The 19,131-nt window shown below is 37.2% G+C and overlaps 1 protein-coding gene across 1 annotated transcript in view; it reads right to left on the minus strand.

The window, feature by feature from the left end:
* Nucleotides 1-282: 282 nt before the first annotated feature.
* The window catches only part of nsg2 (neuronal vesicle trafficking associated 2), a 34,678-nt gene continuing 15,829 nt past the window's right edge, over nt 283-19,131 (minus strand). Inside the window, 2 exon segments of the mRNA NM_001078729.1 lie at nt 283-1,573; nt 9,458-9,568. Coding sequence (NP_001072197.1) covers nt 1,382-1,573; nt 9,458-9,568 — 303 coding nt within the window. The 3' untranslated portion in view covers nt 283-1,381.

Here is a 19,131-nt window from a genome sequence, read left to right on the forward strand (position 1 = left end):
TTATTTTTAGCATAAGCTTTATCATTTTTAGATGATAGGTCAAGAAATTGGCCATTGTGCCAGTAGCCCAAGTGTGACAAACATGCTGCTACAGGTGCAAGGATATGTAACCATTGTGTCTGTAGTCAGGTGGCCACTTTTTGTGGTACTTTGATGGTGTTTTAATGGAACCAATAAGGGCTTCTTTCAATACTATTTTTGACCTATAAGGTTGCTTCTATTTTTCCCAGTAGAATTATATTAAGGATTTTTTCATTTTTACAAAATAATTAGACACACTTATTCTGACACTTCCAGCTTTATTTCTGTCCTGTCAAGAACAGTGCAAGAATCACACCAAAATTACTCCATTCTTTGCTAGCTACCAACAAGAAACACACCACAGAAGTATAAACATTTCAATGGGTGATATTTTTTTGTTTTGTTTTTTGTTGAATGACAATACATTTACAGGTGAAACAGAGTTGAAAGAAAGCAGAAAAGGAAAGATTTGGCACTAGAAATCTGGAATAGCACACACCACACCTTTGCCTAAGGTTTATGAGAGTACACTTGGTAGCACAGCACATTTTTAAAAGCTCTTCACATTTCTTACTACCAAAAAAAGGAGCTCGGATTAAAAGCAATGCGTTGGGTAACATTGTTTTGCAAGCCTTTCTTCTATTGATAAAGATTAGCAATGTGTTTATATGGCATTGTCTATGTCCTTTTTATATTGTGCCGTTAAGGAAATATTAGAAACTGTAGGAGGAGTCAGTAAGACTATAGGGGGCATTTACCTAGACTTGATAAAAAGTGCAAGAGCACTAAGGGGTGCAAGAGCACACAGAGCGCAGGCCTGCCGTAGGGCAAGGGGTAAGTGTAGGGCACCTTGTGGCCTATATTCAATTCTGCTTCCAGGGGGTGGGTAGGAGGCAGGAGCTTGGTAGTTCTGTAACAGAATTTGCTTCAGTGGTTAAAGCTTTCTTCATTCCTCTATTGCAACTATGATCATTCAACAAACAGGTATTTTACCTACTGAAAATGAGCTCAAAGCAAATAATTACTTGGTTGCATATTTCTGCAGCTTATAGTAAGTTAACAGTGAGATCCATGGTTATACATTTGCCAATGACTTTAAAAAAAAGCTATACAAGAAGTTTGTAAATTTTTAGCTGATTTTTTTTTACATTGCAAGTTAACGATCAACATTGAACATGCCTTTGTACAAAGTTGTGACTCGGTAACAAATAAACAATAACAATGCACGAAAAGAAAGATTTGCTTGTTTCTTTCAACAACTCCCACAAGTTTATTTTAGCTTAACATCCTTAATGTAGCTTGTCATCTCAGCCATGCCCTGGAGCCTGGAGACAGGGATGTTCCTTGTTCACATGACTTCCTAATGACCTTCTGTTTTACTTGCCTTGGCTTCATGGTTGGTGCTTCCTGAAGATAGCCAAGGAGACAAAGACCGTGAGCTGGTTTGCTTGGCCATGCTGTAATGGCTGATTAAAGTGTAGAACCTTCCCCGTGAGTTGGAATCCTGTGCTGAATAATAAGCATCCAGAGAAGATGGTATGCATCTCTTATGCTGTCGGAAGTAAACAGAATTAAATGGGTCAGAGGATGGTATATGATCATTCACTAAGGGGCTGATTTACTTACCCACGAACGGGTCGAATGGAGTCCGATTGCGTTTTTTTCGTAATGATCGGTACTTTGCGATTTTTTCGTATGTTTTGCGATTTTTTCGGATTCTTTACGAATTTTTCGGATCCAATACGATTTTTGCGTAAAAACGCGAGTTTTCCTATCCATTACGAAAGTTGCGTAAAAAGTTGCGCATTTTGCGTAGCGTTAAAACTTACGCGAAAAGTTGCGCATTTTTCGCGTAAGTTTTAACGCTACGCAAAATGCGCAACTTTTTACGCAACTTTCGTAATGGATACGAAAAACTCGCGTTTTTACGCAAAAATCGTATTGGATCCGAAAAATTCGTACAGAATCCGAAAAAATCGCAAAACATACGAAAAAGTCGCAAAATATTCGTTTTCAAGTCGGAACTTTTCCAATTCGGGTAGGATTCGTGGGTTAGTAAATCAGCCCCCAAGAGTGGGATATATTCTAAGGCAAATAAAATTGTCACTCTGCGCAGATGAATGGTGCATCTAGTAGCATATCACACAGGTAATTATTTTCTTCAGAAACTCAAGTTGTCCTTTAATTTCTTGTCACATTCTAACTTTTTAAAACCAGTGTCATATAGTGAATACCATTTTGAAAATACAGTAAAGCCAAGGACAACATTTTATTCTCATTTAATGTAGTTACATCTCCCAATAATAACTTTTATTAGCTTTAGGAGTGGCTGCCTGACACCAATCCTTAATGATTAGACTGTTGCCTACAAATATGCATACCGTAGTAATTAATATGATTTCTGCTAAGTACTATATTTGTGCCAAATGTCCTCTACTTCTTACTTACCCAACTTTCTATTGTATGTTATATTACACAACTTTACATTATTATCTTAAATATCTTTTCAAGAATTCTACTTCTAAAATTGTAAAGAATGTAAGTAGAATGTAAGCAAATCATTAATGATATAAATTAAAAAATAATGAAATTATATTTATTAGTCACATTTTCTGCTCTTTACCAAGTCCTCTCAGAATATTCACATATTGTGCCAATTTAGTATTACTTTGTAAGGTGCAAAGCCCCATTGTTTCTCCTATTCAGTGTAACTGGAGGAGTCATGGGTTCTCATTTCTACCACTGGGAGGAACATTAGAGTATTTTTAGCAATGCATGTGATAGGGAGCTGCTATCTTGTTACCTTCCCATTGTTTTGCTGGCTGCTGGGGGGGGGGGGGGGACTCCAAATTGCAGCACAGCAGTAAAGAGCAACTGAAGTTTATCACAGCACAAAAGCCAAAAAGCACATGTGAAACTAAGAACATGTCTAGCTCCATTTCAAATTTCAAAACTAGATATAAAAAATCTTTTTGCTCTTTTGAAAAATGCATTTCAATGCAGGATTCTGCAGGAGAAGCTCTATTAACTGATGCATTTTGTAAAAAAAAAAACATGTTTTCCTGTGGCAGAATCCCTTAAGCAACATAAAATATTTCTCATTCATTTATATATAATAAACTCTTGTCCTTATCTGTTTAAAAAAAATAGTTGTATATAACCGCAGTCTGTGGCATTTCTTCTACAGATATTTTTGTTCAGTTTATAGTTCCAGGGTGATAAACTACATTCTGCTTTTTCAAGTCAACTTAAGAACTGAACATTCTTTTTGCTCAGCCGGAGCTGTCAACATTTCTGTATACAAACAGGGGTTGAACAAAGGCCAGTGCTGTCTAAACCCACAGAATAACAGTGCTGTTAAAATAAGAGTTATGCTACATGGCAGATGATAGTATGTGCAATGTATATTTTCATTGTGTTGTCCTTACGTTATCTCCTTGTAATGAAACCCTTTGCTTCATATAGATTAAGAAATGCTTACTGTGAATGGGCACAAAGTATGCCCCCCTACAAGGGCTGTTTGCACTGCTGGAGATTTAGACATCTAAAGAGAACATCTTTTCTAGGAGCTAAAGGGCATATTGCTTCTGTTCTTCTGTACATTCACTTCTCCTCTCATACATCCACAATGCTTAGGGCAGCACAGGTAGGAACTCATATAGAAAGAAATGCATTAGAACCTGTATTATGCCTAGTTAGTCTATATTCCATAGTACAACACATTTACTATCGAGAAAAAAAATCACAGGTGAATTGTGCAGTTTATTATTAGCTGCTGGGTACTCCATGGCTAACCATAATAGTCAATTAGAAAATGTTTTTTTATATTCATATTTAAAAACACATATTTATGAATTTATATGTTATGTTGAACATAAATATTAAATATAGTGAAGTAAAACAAAAGACTCTTTCATGGATAAAGTTTAATATTGCATATTTACTTCTCAACGGTATCTCATACTCCAGGTCTACCCAAATAACATTTCAATGCAAACTGTCTTTTACGTATTGTCCAATTAAAAGAAATTGCATTGACTGTATTGCCAATACAAAAAAAATAATATATTTTCACTCTTTCTTTGATACTCTTTATTGATACTTTTGTTTTCAGTGTAGTTTAGATATAATCACAACTGGTTTAAGTGGAGCAACATGTATCATCAATGTATGGCCACAAAAGTGTTGGTTAAGTTTACTGGCTCTTCCTATAGCTTTGATTTTATCTACTTAATACTTTATACTACCTCAGCCCTCACTGATGTTTTAGAGTGGAAGGAAACACAAATTTTAATTCCTTCTTTCCTGAACCAATCATGTACATGTGGCATTAGCCTTAATATAACTCAGCCACCATGAGGAAACCCAAGCTGATGGTTTTGGAATGGCTGCCACAGTCCCTTGACATCACTGGAAATCTGTAGGTAGATCTTAAACATGCAAGAAGGCACACAAGGAGAGGAATTGATAGGGGGTATCCTACTGATCCTACACACAAATGCTATATGCTATAAAGTGTTAAAATAAGGAAATTTATGATCTTTTATCATGCTTTGAAGGAATGAACATGTAGAAGGAAGAAAGGAAAAGACCGTACTAAATGTCTATCCATGCAGTGTACTACTGGAGTAAGTTAAAAAGCACTGAAGCAAATTGGGCTTATCTCAGCTCATTTACTTGTGCCCCTAGCAACCCTTCCCTACTGCTCGTTGGCTGCTTTTTGCTGTCAAAACACAAGACTTTTTTTTAACAGCTTCAAAGAGAAAGACTTCAACAAAAAATATGCTTTCAAACTTCAAAACCTCCCTCATCTCTGTCTGTTCCAAAATGCATGACTCTTCTTTGAACTCACTTTGTGTTATAACAAGAGTAACGTATGAACTGCTCACATTGTCCGGCCTTAAAATTTATTTTGACCCTTGTCTTTCCACTTGACTTTTTATTGAGGCACAATTTATTTATTTTCACATATTAAATATCTAGCATTTAACATGTGTACCTTTTAAAAATGCATATACTATACCAGCAGTAACCTTTATTGGTTTGGTATGATCTTATGGAAGCAGCCATACCAAGGGCCATTCCTCCTGTGATTCATATGGGTGGGCTATCTGCAACTTAAGATAATAAAGCTGACTGGGCTCAAAAATACATGACTGTTGATCATTAATTAAAATTTAACTTACTATCCCCTGTATCAATATGTCCTTCTGTAGCCCTGTAGCACACCATTGTCCTGTGCTGTACTGGATTATTAGTAGGTAAGGTAGTGAATGTTATAATCTTTTGCATTCATTGGTGTATGCTTACTAGTAACTGGTCAAAATATACCATTTGTGTGGCAGTTGAAACCCAATCATACCTGCTAATACACACACACAGGGCAGCATTGGCATTGGTGTATTTTCTCCACTGGCTTGTCCCTTTATAATTATACATAAATCAATGTTTAACACATCCCCAGTGAAATGAATAAAAGCAATATTGTTACTACTTTACTGCTTTATTAATTAGACCGACAATCCCAACTAAATCCATAATAAACAATGTTTTATTTAATCTGATTATTTCCAAAATAATTTTGTGTAAATATCTTTTTCAGTGACACAAACACATTAATATCATCTCTTTAACAGTAAGAGAAGGATGCAAAGGATGATCAAAGTCAGAACTGAACCTGCACATTGGTGAATGCAAACTGCTGAGTGGTTGCTATGCGTTACTAGAACTGGAGCAAACATTGCACCTTTTATTCTAACAGCCTTTGTAGCCCCTTATAATGTTGTCAATAATGGGTATTAGCTTGCATCTTTACCCCGGAGGCTAACAATACATACACCTTTCAGTAAGTTCCACTTTGAACATTCTGGTCTTTCATTACTCTTTTATCTCAGATTTATGGTGTACCCTGCCTTGGGTTTATTTTGCTTAAAGGTTGGTTTTCTACTGTTCAACTTGTTAACAAAACAGCAGGTCCCTTCAGCCCTTTAGCTGCCAGGAATTGCTACATGATTTTCACTTTGTGTGTCCCCACTATTAATCTTTCTCATACCTAACACATCTCCTAAGTTAAGCTCCACACCAGTAACTTACTTTTTGGTTTAACCTAAAACATCTGATATTCCATTTGCTTTACTATTTGGCAATATACTGAACTGTGGATTCTACTACATTGTTTAGAATTGGAGCCATGTGATATTACAGGCTATCCCAGATAGTTATATAATTTGCTAATCCGAATTCACAGATAAAATGAATTGTCTGAACTCCTTTGGGAAAACCCAGACTGCATCTGTCATTTAGAAAACAAAACCATAATGCAATAAATTGCAAATCTGAATCATAGTAAGATACCACAGAGAAGTGAGCTTCAAGGACCACTACTAAAAATCTGCGAAACGCTGAAAAAGTTGTGCGTCAAAAAAATGATGCATGTGACATTTTTAGTTTGATGCCCGTCATATTTTTTACGCGCACAACAATTTTTTTTGACGTAGCGACAATTCCCATTTCGCAAAATAGTAATCCACCAATGGCGAAACATGGAGATTCGCTGTGAATCCATGCCTGGCGAATTATTTCGCCCTTTGCTAGTGTCTATCACTTAACTATAAGTGGGGTTGTTTTCTCTGGAAAAGAGGTGCTTGCGAGGGGACATTATTACTCTGTACAAGTACATTAGAGGGGATTATAGGCAGATAGGGGATGTTCTTTTTCAACGCACCAAAGGCCACCCCTTTAGATTAGAGGAACGGAGCTTCCATTTGAAGCAGTGTAGGTGGTTTCTCACGGTGAGGGCAGTGAGGTTGGGGAATGCCCTTCCTAGTGATGTTGTAATGGCAGATTCTGTTAATGCCTTTAAGAGGGGCCTGGATGAGTTCTTGAACAAGCAGAATATACAATTGTGATACTAATATCTACAGTTAGTATTAGTGGTTGTATATATAGTTTATGTATGTGAGTGTATAGATTGGTAGGTGTGGGTTGTGTGTGCTGGGTTTACTTGGAAGGGTTGAACTTGATGGACTCTGTTTTTTTTTTTTTACAGTGTCCAAATAAAGTTTAGCATCTAACCAATATTATATATTGGTGGTCTGTCAACAAGTGCCTCTCTGGTGTTGATTTCCCATTTCTCCCTAGCTATGGTCTCAGGGCTACAGTAAATGGACCACTAGATCCAGTTATTTGGATCTAAATGTAAACTTTCTTTTTTTACATAACACCATGTGGAAATCGGTTTGAGTTACCTGGCTGGAGAAGTGTTGGTGCAATTTCACCTGGCAATTGGTCCACAGCTTAAGCACCCAAATCATGAACTTTTTATAGTGTTTCTTGCATCCATTATTGATGAGAATGTCTTTAGACCAATAACTATTATCTAGTCATTTGTATTCTATTACTTTAACAGATCGCATTGTAAAAGTCTGGTTTTATTCTTGGATGTACTATGAGGACTGTTAATTTTATATGCTTAACATTTTCCCTTTTTCTATGTACCCTTTGTACTATAAATAAATGTATAAAAAATGTTACCCAGGTAAGTAGAGACGAACCGATATCACGCTTACATAACATAGAGATCAATCCATAATTGGATACCTATGAATTGATCTATATTTGATGCAGGAGCAATCTGTAAATGCTAGTTACTGAAGCTCAAAAAGGTAATTTTATAAATTGCCTCAGAAATGCTAGCTTCGAAGCTGTTATTTGCTAATAACAATAGTTAATGGGTATTCTGGAACATTTTGTACTTGTGAATTGCTCATTAGATGATCTTATGACAATGAACCTATTAGTAAAATTATGCAAAAAATAGCACATGAAGTATCCCGTAACAGGCTAAAGAATGATTGATTTTGTGCTTTTCTGAGCTTTCAGTCTTGTCAATTAGCAAATACATTTTTTTATCAAAGAGCAATACAGCATCTAATTCAACAGAGCATTGGTTAATATGCCTTTAACAACATCCCCCCCCCCCTTCTTGCATGTGTTTTTAATTATTGTGTAGGAATGCAGAGTGCCATACTCCATGGCAGAACTGAGTGTTCTTAAGAGCACTTGCAGAGAGATCTCTGCAATCTTCCCCACCCCTTGTGTTACCATAAAAGCTTATTTGGTCTTTTCAATAATGTATACAAGAAGGAATGGAAACGGGGTTCTTACCCCAATAATCTATTGATCAAGCATTTTAATAATATGATATAAGACAGCTCCTAACACCACTTCTTACAGTATATTTTTTTAGCATATAGGTATGGGACCCATTATCCAGAATTCTCAGGGCCTGGAGTTTTATGGATAAGGGATATTTCCATAATTTGGATCACCATGCCTTAAAGGACAAGGAAAGGTTAATATAAATTAAAAGTAAGTCTAAAGGCATTCTTTTTAAGTACTTACTGCATATCTAAATTCCAAGATCCCTGCTTGCTTCTCTGAGATATGGTGCTGGCAGCCTACAGCAGTGTGAAGACTACAGTGACATCACTGAAATCTCTCTGTCCTTCCTGTAGGTGCCAGCGGCAGCCTTCCTATTCTCTGAGCATGTGTGTAACTTGATCCTGTCTCCTGTTCTGAGCTACACATGCCCACCAGCCAATCAGAAGTGGATCTGGCAGAGGGGAGGGGGGGAGGGAATGAAACACATGTGCAGTATGAAGCAAGGAGGGAGAGGAAGGGAGAATACCTTTTTAGAGATGGCTGCCTGTTCTAAAATGTGAAGTAAGTGTGACTGAGTAAATATTTGATTAGGTGAGCCAAAAGTGTGGTGTTTTTACTAAACAATAGGAGGACTATTGGGCAAATTTTGACTTGCATTCTCCTTTAAGTCAAATAAAAAAATCATTAAATAAACCCAATAGGATTGCTTTGCCTCCAATATGGATTCTTGCTGCTTAGTTACCATAAAGAACAAAAAAAGCTCTTAGTACAAGTTGATCCAGAGACTGGTCTAATACCATCTTGGAGTCAGGAAGGATTCTTTTCCCCTGGAGAGGCTTCCCCTGTGGATCAACTAGCAGTTAGGCAAGCATCAAATTGTCATGAAGTTGAACTTGATGGATGTGTACCTTTTTAAACCTAACTTACTATGTAACTATGTTTTTAGAATTTTGAATTATTTGATTATAATGGATTCTATGGGATATGGCCTTCCTGCAATTCAGAGCTACCTGGGTAACGGGTCCCACACCAACAAATATCTTGAATACTATATTTTGCAGCTGTATCTGTAGATATGGTTTATGCAGATATTACATAATTCAGGGCCCCCAGTAGGAGTAAGAGCTCCACAGAAACTTTTATATAACATCATGTTGTTTTTAAAAAAAAATACAGCCACAAAACAGGTGGTTTCATGGATAATTATCATACAGCTTGGAAACAGTTGGACAGCACTGATTTAATGTGTAAATTAAAAATTCCCAGCACGTACCTTGTAGACAAATCCATCTGGACAGCTGTGGTCATATGTGAAGGCTTTATACACCACAAGGAATACTATACAGGCAAGAAAGGCAAGGGCCAGACTTATTAGGATTGTTACCTAAAAAATAAAAATGAAGTGCCCATGATGGGCAAACATATTAGTATTGACAGCATTTTAACGGCTTTCTTAAAAGGTGTTTAATTAAAAGAGTTCTAGTGATTCTTACATAAGATGGAAACCCTGCAATACAAGCACTGTACTTTGTTATTCACCAGTTACTTTGATGTACAACCATCAGGATCCCCCAAAGAATGGCGGGGGTTTCACTGGATGTCAGTAAGTCTGATATTCCTCTTTTAACAGAACTGTACGTACATCTGTGCCTTGTTCTCCTGAGGAAGGAGCAGAATGTTTCAGAAGCTAATATCACATCTTTTTTTCCAGCTTTTTGATAATGCATCCTGAATAAAATTACATAAAGCATCTCAAGACTTTTTTCAAAGGACTGAAAGCTTTTCAAGGAGTTTGTGCTTTCAGCCCTTTAAACCTTTAAAAAAAAGGCTTGTACATTTTTTCCATTAAGAGTGACCCTAATGATCCACTTACAAGCTTTAAAACATATTATCTGCCCCCCCCCCCCCCCCCCCCTGTTTACTGCATCTCTGGAAATACATTCAGGATAAATTAATCTAAACAGCACAGAAGTGACAATTTTACTGTTGATTTACATTATATCAAATCTAACTACATACAATTACTGAGATATATTCAACTTCAATTTATTTTCACAATACACACAACATGCTCACAAAATAGGTAACCACAGCACAATGTAATGCCATCTGTTTGTCTTTATGCTAAAGCTGAATTCTGGCATATTACAAAGCCTCATTTTATGTCAGGAACAAAACACTTATGAATGGCGTCGTGAATGATAAGAAACTGTAAAGAGATGTATAGTTGGACACAAAAGTATTATAGAGAGGTGACATTTTTGGACAATGGTTGTGATAATAAGAGGACACAATTATAGGGGAACTGCACCCAAACACAACTTAAAAGTGAACATAATTTCAAGCAACTTTGCAATATACATCAGTTTAAAAACATGCAGCCTTTACATTATTTTTAATGTAATACTATGGATTTGAACAGTTACCTAAGCCTGGCCCCCTGTTCTCCTGCTGATCTGGCTGACTACTTTGAGACTCAAAATAAATGTAACAGTAACTGTAAGCTGTAGAGAAGTTGTTACGATTTGTAACATCAGTGTATTAGTTCCTCCTCCCATACCAAGATTTCAAATGATGCAGAAAGAGAAAAACTGTTTTGCAGCTGTATTTTAACATATAAAATGGTTTTTATTCATACCTACTGAAGGAACAAATTACAGTGAAAGGTAGTGGTATCTGTGATGTGTGGGGCCCTTTAACATTTTGGGTAAGAAGCCAGAGTTCCCATTTAAGGGCACATTAATAGGTGATAAAAATAATAAAGGTATTCAGATCCTTAGCCTAACCAAAAAGAGACCACCCTTCATATATGAGTATACAATCATAAGCTCTCGAATTTAAAGTCATCTATTGGTAGCATCCACAAACTCATACTTCATCCTCCTCCCATATCTACATATCCCCAGTGCTTAAAGGCATTCTATAATCACTGACTGTCCTATAGTTACCCATATTGAAACATACTGCATAGTTTTTTAAAAATAAAGTTTGAAGACACTGAAATATCACCAGATACTGTGCATAAGACTATGGGGCTTTATTAACCTACAATACATTCACTGAATGCTAAAGACAGTTTCCAGATTTAGTAGATTATTTTCTGGGTTGGAGCAATTGGTTCCAGCCTCCAAGTCTATTTACTCCATATACAATATGTAAAATGAGCCAGGATTTGGATGGGTGACAGTGCTCGGTGCTGCTGCTGAGAAGATATAAGCACTACCACCCCAATAATCAGAATGCTCAAAGTAGTCAAACTCATTCTGATGAACTGACATTGATATTATCATTGTTAAATGTGTTGATTTGTTAAAAAAAACAACAATGCTGTTTAGTAATGTTTTTTTACACAACCACCCACTGAAGTTAGATAACACCTCTGGAGGAACACTAAAAGCAGTCTATAACATTGAAACAAATATTGTGTAATCTCAAGTGAGCTAATACCTTTAAAAGCTATTTGCCATTGAAGTCAGGGCAAAACAGTGATTGGAGATTGGCAGCACCTCTAAAGTGGCAATATACTAATGGTACCCATAGCTACATAGTTACACAATAATGAAAAAAGTTCACTCTTTCCCTAATTAACATTGGTTTCAAGATTTTTGCTGTCAAAAATTTGGTCAGGGCTTTTCCTTTCCTCACAACAGTCATCAATATATGAAAATAATATTTAATTAGATATCCTGCAAGAGCGTTGATAATATGAAACAAGTGTTCATGCCAAATACTACACTAATGGGCCTCAAGTTTGGGCTTCCAGAAATATGTACACATTTAAGCCTAAATGACCATCAGATCCAATCCTACAATGAAAGAACCTTTGATCTAATTCATGAAGACACAATACTAAAATAATGTATCCACTCTATAATGAAGCAGATCTGTTTTATGTGTGAGAATTTGGTGGAGACAGATGCAGTCAAGCAGTAAATGGACTACTAAATGGTTCAAATAGGGTCCCAATATAAAAAAAATAAATAAAATCTTATAAAGTAGGTTAAAGTAGATAATATTGTAGTTATATGAATGAGTAGAAAATCTTTCAAAATCTTCAAATCTGGTTTAATAGGATAAAAGATGACTTATCCTTATATAACAATTCCAATGACATATTTCTTATTTCTATATACCAGTAACTAGACTTTGAGTTTGAATCTAAGTAGTGAGTTTTGTTCGCACATGTCTGCACCGTGACCTAGGTATTCCTTACTGGAGTAAAGATATATTTCCATTCTGTGATTCCTCAAAAAGCATAGGATATCATTTATTATCTCTGTTATTACCCAGTGACAGTGTGATTAGGAAACACGGCAGTCTTTCCTAAAAACTGTAAGGGAAAAGTGTACATTTAAGGTGGGTGATGTGAACTACAGGGGGATACCTAGTGCAGATAAGGTTAATATTCCCTCTCAGTTAAAATTAAGTGGCAGGTAAGAGGGTTAAAGAGGTAAAGGTAAAGAGGTAAAAAGGGGTGTGCTCCCCCCACAACTAGGGGTCACTCAGAAAGGCGTCACTCAGAGCAAAAGGTCTTTCAGAGCAGGAAGGCTGCCTGCCTGTGTTTGAAACTCCCCGAGGGGCTGGGGGTGCTGCCTGCCACAGCAAGGAGCAGAGGGAGCTGTGATCACGTGCTTGAGTGCCAGAATAACAAGGCTTAGTGAGAAGCCAAAGTGTGCCAGAAGCTGGTGAGCTGGTATCCCAGGAGGGGAGAGACAGCAGGGCTGAGTGAGTAGCCCAGAGTGTTCACGAGTGTGAGAGTTACCGTGGATGTGTGAAACTGGGGATGGTGAGAAACCTCAAAAAGGTTCCAGAGGTTAAATGCTATCCTGGATGGTGAGATTCCCAGAGAAAGGACACGTTTCTGTAAGTTTGTTGAAGCTGCTGATGAACTGTGTTCCTGTGATCTTTATGTTGGAAAATGTTTGCCCCCAAATAAACCTGTGTTTTTGCCAATGATGTGGTGTCCCTTTCTTTATGCTCCAGATGCTGTGTTTACCTGCATGTACAAGCAGACAGCAAATTATCACAATACATACATATATATATATATATATCCTGATGACGATCCTGTGGTGATCGAAACGCGTAGATGGTATGCTGAAATAAATCACTGACCTGATTGATGCTGTAGCTGTGAGTGCTTTCTACTGTTGAGTTTTATATATATATATGTGTGTATAAATAGTTCTATATAAGTATGTGTATATATGTGCACTGGGGTTAATTTGGAGGGTTGTGCCTGATGGTTTTATCCTTTTTCCAACCCAAAACAACTATGTAACAGTAATACTCAAAAGAGAAGTCATAAAGATAAAGCATAGAAGTAAGAACATCAGACTAAATCAGTACTAATGTTTGTGCATTTCAAAGAAACCAAATGAGGCATGCACAAGCACAACCTATTATCAGCTGAACACAGATCTTCCATTTCAGCACATTAGGGAAAAATACAATGCTGTTAAAAAGAGCTTTCATTATTTAACTCATTGGGGTGTTTTCATTATTAAAATGGTTATTTTGAATGTCCTTTTCCTGTATAAAGTCTGGCATTGTTAATCGCAGCAGCATTTGCTTCTTGATAAATAATGTACAGAGAGCACTAGGGGAATTCCATCTCAACCCTGTACTGAGCACCAAACAAACATATATTTTCCCAATCATAAATAATGATTAGGAAAATGAAAACTCCTACTTTCTTTTCATAAATACCAAACACCATTGAATGAATACTTGAACTGGTAAATAACAATAACTTTCACACAAATGCACAAAAGTATATCAATCGCTTATCGTCTTCATTATTCTAACAATAAAGTAAAAGCCAACTACTGATTGGTTGCTGTGGGTAAGTAGACTAGAGCAAATCATAACTTATGTTACTAGAAAACCAACATGTATTAACATGAGGCACCTGAATTGGCCGAGTAATTAATAATAACTAAATCTTTCTGACGTGAGGCACATATATGGATATGTGATGTAATGGTAGTATGCCACCATTTCTAGAAATGCCCATTAAAACTCTAAAAGAAAAAAAACATCAATTAGGTCTCTTGTTTTATTGTGTACTTTATGGGCACCTGTTGTTGTTCACTTTCAGAGACAGAGAAACACAGACACGCTGCTCCTCACACTGCTTGCCTCAACCCACTAAATATGTCACCAGTCAGAACAAATATTCATCACTTTCACTGTATGTCATTGTAATCAGAAACTGACACAGGGAAGTCCAGCAAGTTGACAGTTACACACATATGAAAGATATTTTAGACACTTTAATAACCCAGTGGGTGCCCAGTATTCAGTGATTAAACAATTATAGATGAAACAGAAAATGTAACTGAAAACACATGCATACATTTACTTTTTTTTTTTTTTTTTGGCAAATGACATGAATTTTACATATTCTATACCAGTTAACTTTCAGTTGCCTATAATTTGGTTTATTCAGTTTTAGTTAGACAAAATGTGACATGAGGGCAAAGAAAGTGCTGTGCAAAGAAAGATACTCCTCCATACTTGCATTTACAAATATTGTAGGAGTTGGATCCCCCCCATGTTTTTGTCACAGCCATAGTAGATCTCTTATCTCCTTATAACCCACAGGATTTCTGTCATTACAGCCGTGTATACAGACTTTACATAAATGAATTCCTAATTTTATACACAAGGCAACACTAGTTGTTGTAAATAACATCTTAAAATGACACATCTCAAGAGCCTTTAATGTAATGCTAGAGATCCAAGTCACTGTCTGAATTGTGGAAGGTGAACAGACTTTGGGTACCGTGTACATATGAATAGTAAAGGGCATGGACCCTAATCAAACATTTATTTTAACAAGACACTTATAACAGCTTATTTGCTTATCAAACATTCCACTATGAGTTCATGCAAATCTAGGTGAGATACAATACACATATACATATATGTCCATGCACAATAGGCCTTAATTGCTATATGTGCTGGATGGCAGTAAAACGGGCACACCCATAAATATTCTTTACCCAATGCATTTGTACTGTCTTTGATCAAATGTAAAATACAGGGCTCACTTTATATAAGGAGTATCTACAGATAGAACATTCTTCACATTACAGTAATTACACATGTACAAGCTGCAAATTTTCCTAAAATCCTATTTTGTCATGTATTGTGCTTCTTACGAAGTGTTTATTTAATGTGCAAATACTACAGCATTACAACATTGGGTTTATCAATAACTGGACATATATTTAGCTGCTTCTGAGCACAGTTTGCCTTCAGGGCAGGATAATGAAGAAGCCCCTCCTAGGATTTTATCATACACTGTAGATCTAGGCCTTAAAGATCGCTTTACAACACAGCGTGGCTGAAAAGACTTATTCCTTTAAATGAATTTCCTGCATGTTGTCAGATCTCCCAGGGAATTGCTAGGAAATTAAAAGCCCAATTCTTCCAGGCATGACTTTCAGTTGTTTCTCCCCCTCCCCATCTTCTCTAATGGTTGCCTTTGAAATATTTGTGAGTGCTACATGCAAATTCTCTCATAATGTAGTATTGCTTTACTTATTTATCAGCCATCCGTGCTGTTCTCTGGTGCACAATGAATAAAACAAACAGCAGATACTGAAGCAATGTTATGTGCCATCTGATGGCATCTAAAACAACAGTATTCATTTTTTGTTGTATTTGTCAGATTTAATCTCTGAGGCAATTCTGCTGCTTGTTTATACAAGCGTTTGGCTAATGTCTCGTGCATTGCTTCTCAGCCAGCTGAATAGCCGTGGTCAGTCTTGTGGCTCCCTTCCATTCGGGAAACAGTGGACAGTGTAGGTGTGAGTATTTTTCCACTTAATCATGCTTGGGTAATGTAAACCAGATCTAAAAGCACCACTTTTGACTTTTACCATTTGATACACATGTAGCTTGTAGCTTGCAGCTTGTCTGCGATGACATTAATGTAAACACAATTTAGATACAAGGGAATTTAGTTTGGGGGTTTATGTCTTAATAACATTTACTGGAAGGTATTCCATAACACTGGTTTACCAGAGAACATGTTTTTGGTGGGACTATTAGGGAAGGGATATTGTTTTTATACAGGGCTTTTTTTCAAAGCATTTTATAACAAACAAACAGTCATTATAGGCGTACTATGTGTGCTGACACACCAGGAGATTGACTGATTTGTCCAGTGCCACAAGGAGTTGCCACTGGGAATCAAACCAAGAGATCTCCCAGTAAAGGCTGATCACTTACTCTCCAGGCCTACTTCTCCTCCTTAACTTATGGAACTTTTCACTATAATCACTTGGCTGGTTGCCCCTTAAAGTTGACTAACTCATGCCATTATCGGACTTCTATCAACCCCAAATACCTGCTTTCAGACAATATCATGATTGAAAACGGGAACAGATAATTTATCATAAATCATTCTTCCTATTCACAGGCTTAGGTAATTTGAGAGGAGAGTTAGAGGATGTTGTTTTGGTCCAGTTTTTATAGCTTTGGGCTCATATAGAAATAGATGTAGAGATTATGGAGGTGGGAGGTTTGTACATGAACACACAAGGACAAGTTTATGAATACGAAGTCAGCTAGATGGGTACTAAATTATCAGAACAGACAGAAAAATGCATTACAAAGATATACTTCAGCCTGAAGACCACAGACCACAAAAATGCATCCTTGGAACTACAGTGGTGTGAAAAACTATTTGCCCCCTTCCTGATTTCTTATTATTTTGCATGTTTGTCACACTTAAATGTTTCTGCTCATCAAAAACCATTAACTATTAGTCAAAGATAACATAACTGAACACAAAATGCAGTTTTTAAATGAAGGTTTATGTTATTAAGGGAGAAAAAAAACTCCAAATCTACATGGCCCTCTGTGAAAAAGTGATTGCCCCCCTTGTTAAAAAATAACTTAACTGTGGTTTATCAATTTCAATTTTTAATTTCAATATCAATTTCTGTAGTCACCCCCAGGCCTAATTACTGCCACACCTGTTTCAATCAAGAAATCACTTAAATAGGAGCTACCTGACACAGAGAAGTAGACCAAAAGCACCTCAAAAGCTAGACATCATGCCAAGATCCAAAGAAATTCAGGAACAAATGAGAACAAAAGTAATTGAGATCTATCAGTCTGGTAAAGGTTATAAAGCCATTTCTAAAGCTTTGGGACTCCAGCGAACCACAGTGAGAGCCATTATCCACAAATGGCAAAAACATGGAACAGTGGTGAACCTTCCCAGGAGTGGCCGGCCGACCAAAATTACCCCAAGAGCGCAGAGACAACTCATCCGAGAGGCCACAAAAGACCCCAGGACAACATCTAAAGAACTGCAGGCCTCACTTGCCTCAATTAAGGTCAGTGTTCACGACTCCACCATAAGAAAGAGACTGGGCAAAAACGGCCTGCATGGCAGATTTCCAAGGCGCAAACCACTTTTAAGCAAAAAGAACATTAAGGCTCATCTCAACTTTGCTAAAAAACATCTCAATGATTGCCAAGACTTTTGGGAAAATACCTTGTGGACAGACGAGACAAAAGTTGAACTTTTTGGAAGGTGCGTGTCCCGTTACATCTGGCGTAAAAGTAACACAGCATTTCAGAAGAAGAACATCATACCAACAGTAAAATATGGTGGTGGTAGTGTGTTGGTCTGGGGTTGTTTTGCTGCTTCAGGACCTGGAAGGCTTGCTGTGATAGATGGAACCATGAATTCTACTGTCTACCAAAAAATCCTGAAGGAGAATGTCCGGCCATCTGTTCGTCAACTCAAGCTGAAGCGATCTTGGGTGCTGCAGCAGGACAATGACCCAAAACACACCAGCAAATCCACCTCTGAATGGCTGAAGAAAAACAAAATGAAGACTTTGGAGTGGCCTAGTCAAAGTTCTGACCTGAATCCTATTGAGATGTTGTGGCATGACCTTAAAAAGGTAGTTCATGCTAGAAAACCCTCAAATAAAGCTGAATTACAACAATTCTGCAAAGATGAGTGGGCCAAAATTCCTCCAGAGCGCTGTAAAAGACTCGTTGCAAGTTATCGCAAACGCTTGATTGCAGTTATTGCTGCTAAGGGTGGCCCAACCAGTTATTAGGTTCAGGGGGCAATTACTTTTTCACACAGGGCCATGTAGGTTTGGATTTTTTTTCTCCCTAAATAATAAAAACCCTCATTTAAAAACTGCATTTTGTGTTTACTTGTGTTATCTTTGACTAATAGTTAAATGTGTTTGATGATCAGAAACATTTAAGTGTGACAAACATGCAAAAGAATAAGAAATCAGGAAGGGGGCAAATAGTTTTTCACACCACTGTATATAAGAAATATTGATATTTTTTGTTTATACCCACTGCCTATCCTGGGGCTGCTGCTGCCTGAGCAGTCTGGATGCCACCCCCTATCTCCCGCTCCGCGCTTGCAACTTTAGCGGGTCCAGAGGGGGCAGCATCGCTAGTGCAGAGAGCTCTATTGTGCACTAGGAGAATTTTTATTCAAACATTAGACCTAGTGTTCATTTTGGCATTTGTGGTAAGTTTTGGATTTGTTTTATGACTATTGAGGTGTATGCAATTTTTGCTGTAAATATCATGATCGGGTCAGAATAGTATTGGTGACAACCATATGCAAGTTTAGACACTATCCCCAATATGTAATAAAGGGCACTAAGTTTGCAACCAAAAGATGTTTGATGACTTGTAAATGCTACCTGCTGAACCGCACCCATCATTGCTAGCACAGGTGCCACTGGAAGAGGCAGAATTTGACTGATCTACACAGAAGCCTGACCTCAACCCAACTGAATACCTGTGTATATAATAGAAGCAAATTCTGTTAGGTACAGGGATTCTTTGCATCGCAGTTTTAATCTGGGCCAGGAAACAGTAGGAGTGGTGGAAGGGCTAGACATAATGCTGTAGTGCACAAGACTCTAAGATGTTCAGTTTTTT

This window comes from Xenopus tropicalis, chromosome 3 (assembly GCF_000004195.4).
Source record: "Xenopus tropicalis strain Nigerian chromosome 3, UCB_Xtro_10.0, whole genome shotgun sequence".
Taxonomy (NCBI): domain Eukaryota; kingdom Metazoa; phylum Chordata; class Amphibia; order Anura; family Pipidae; genus Xenopus; species Xenopus tropicalis.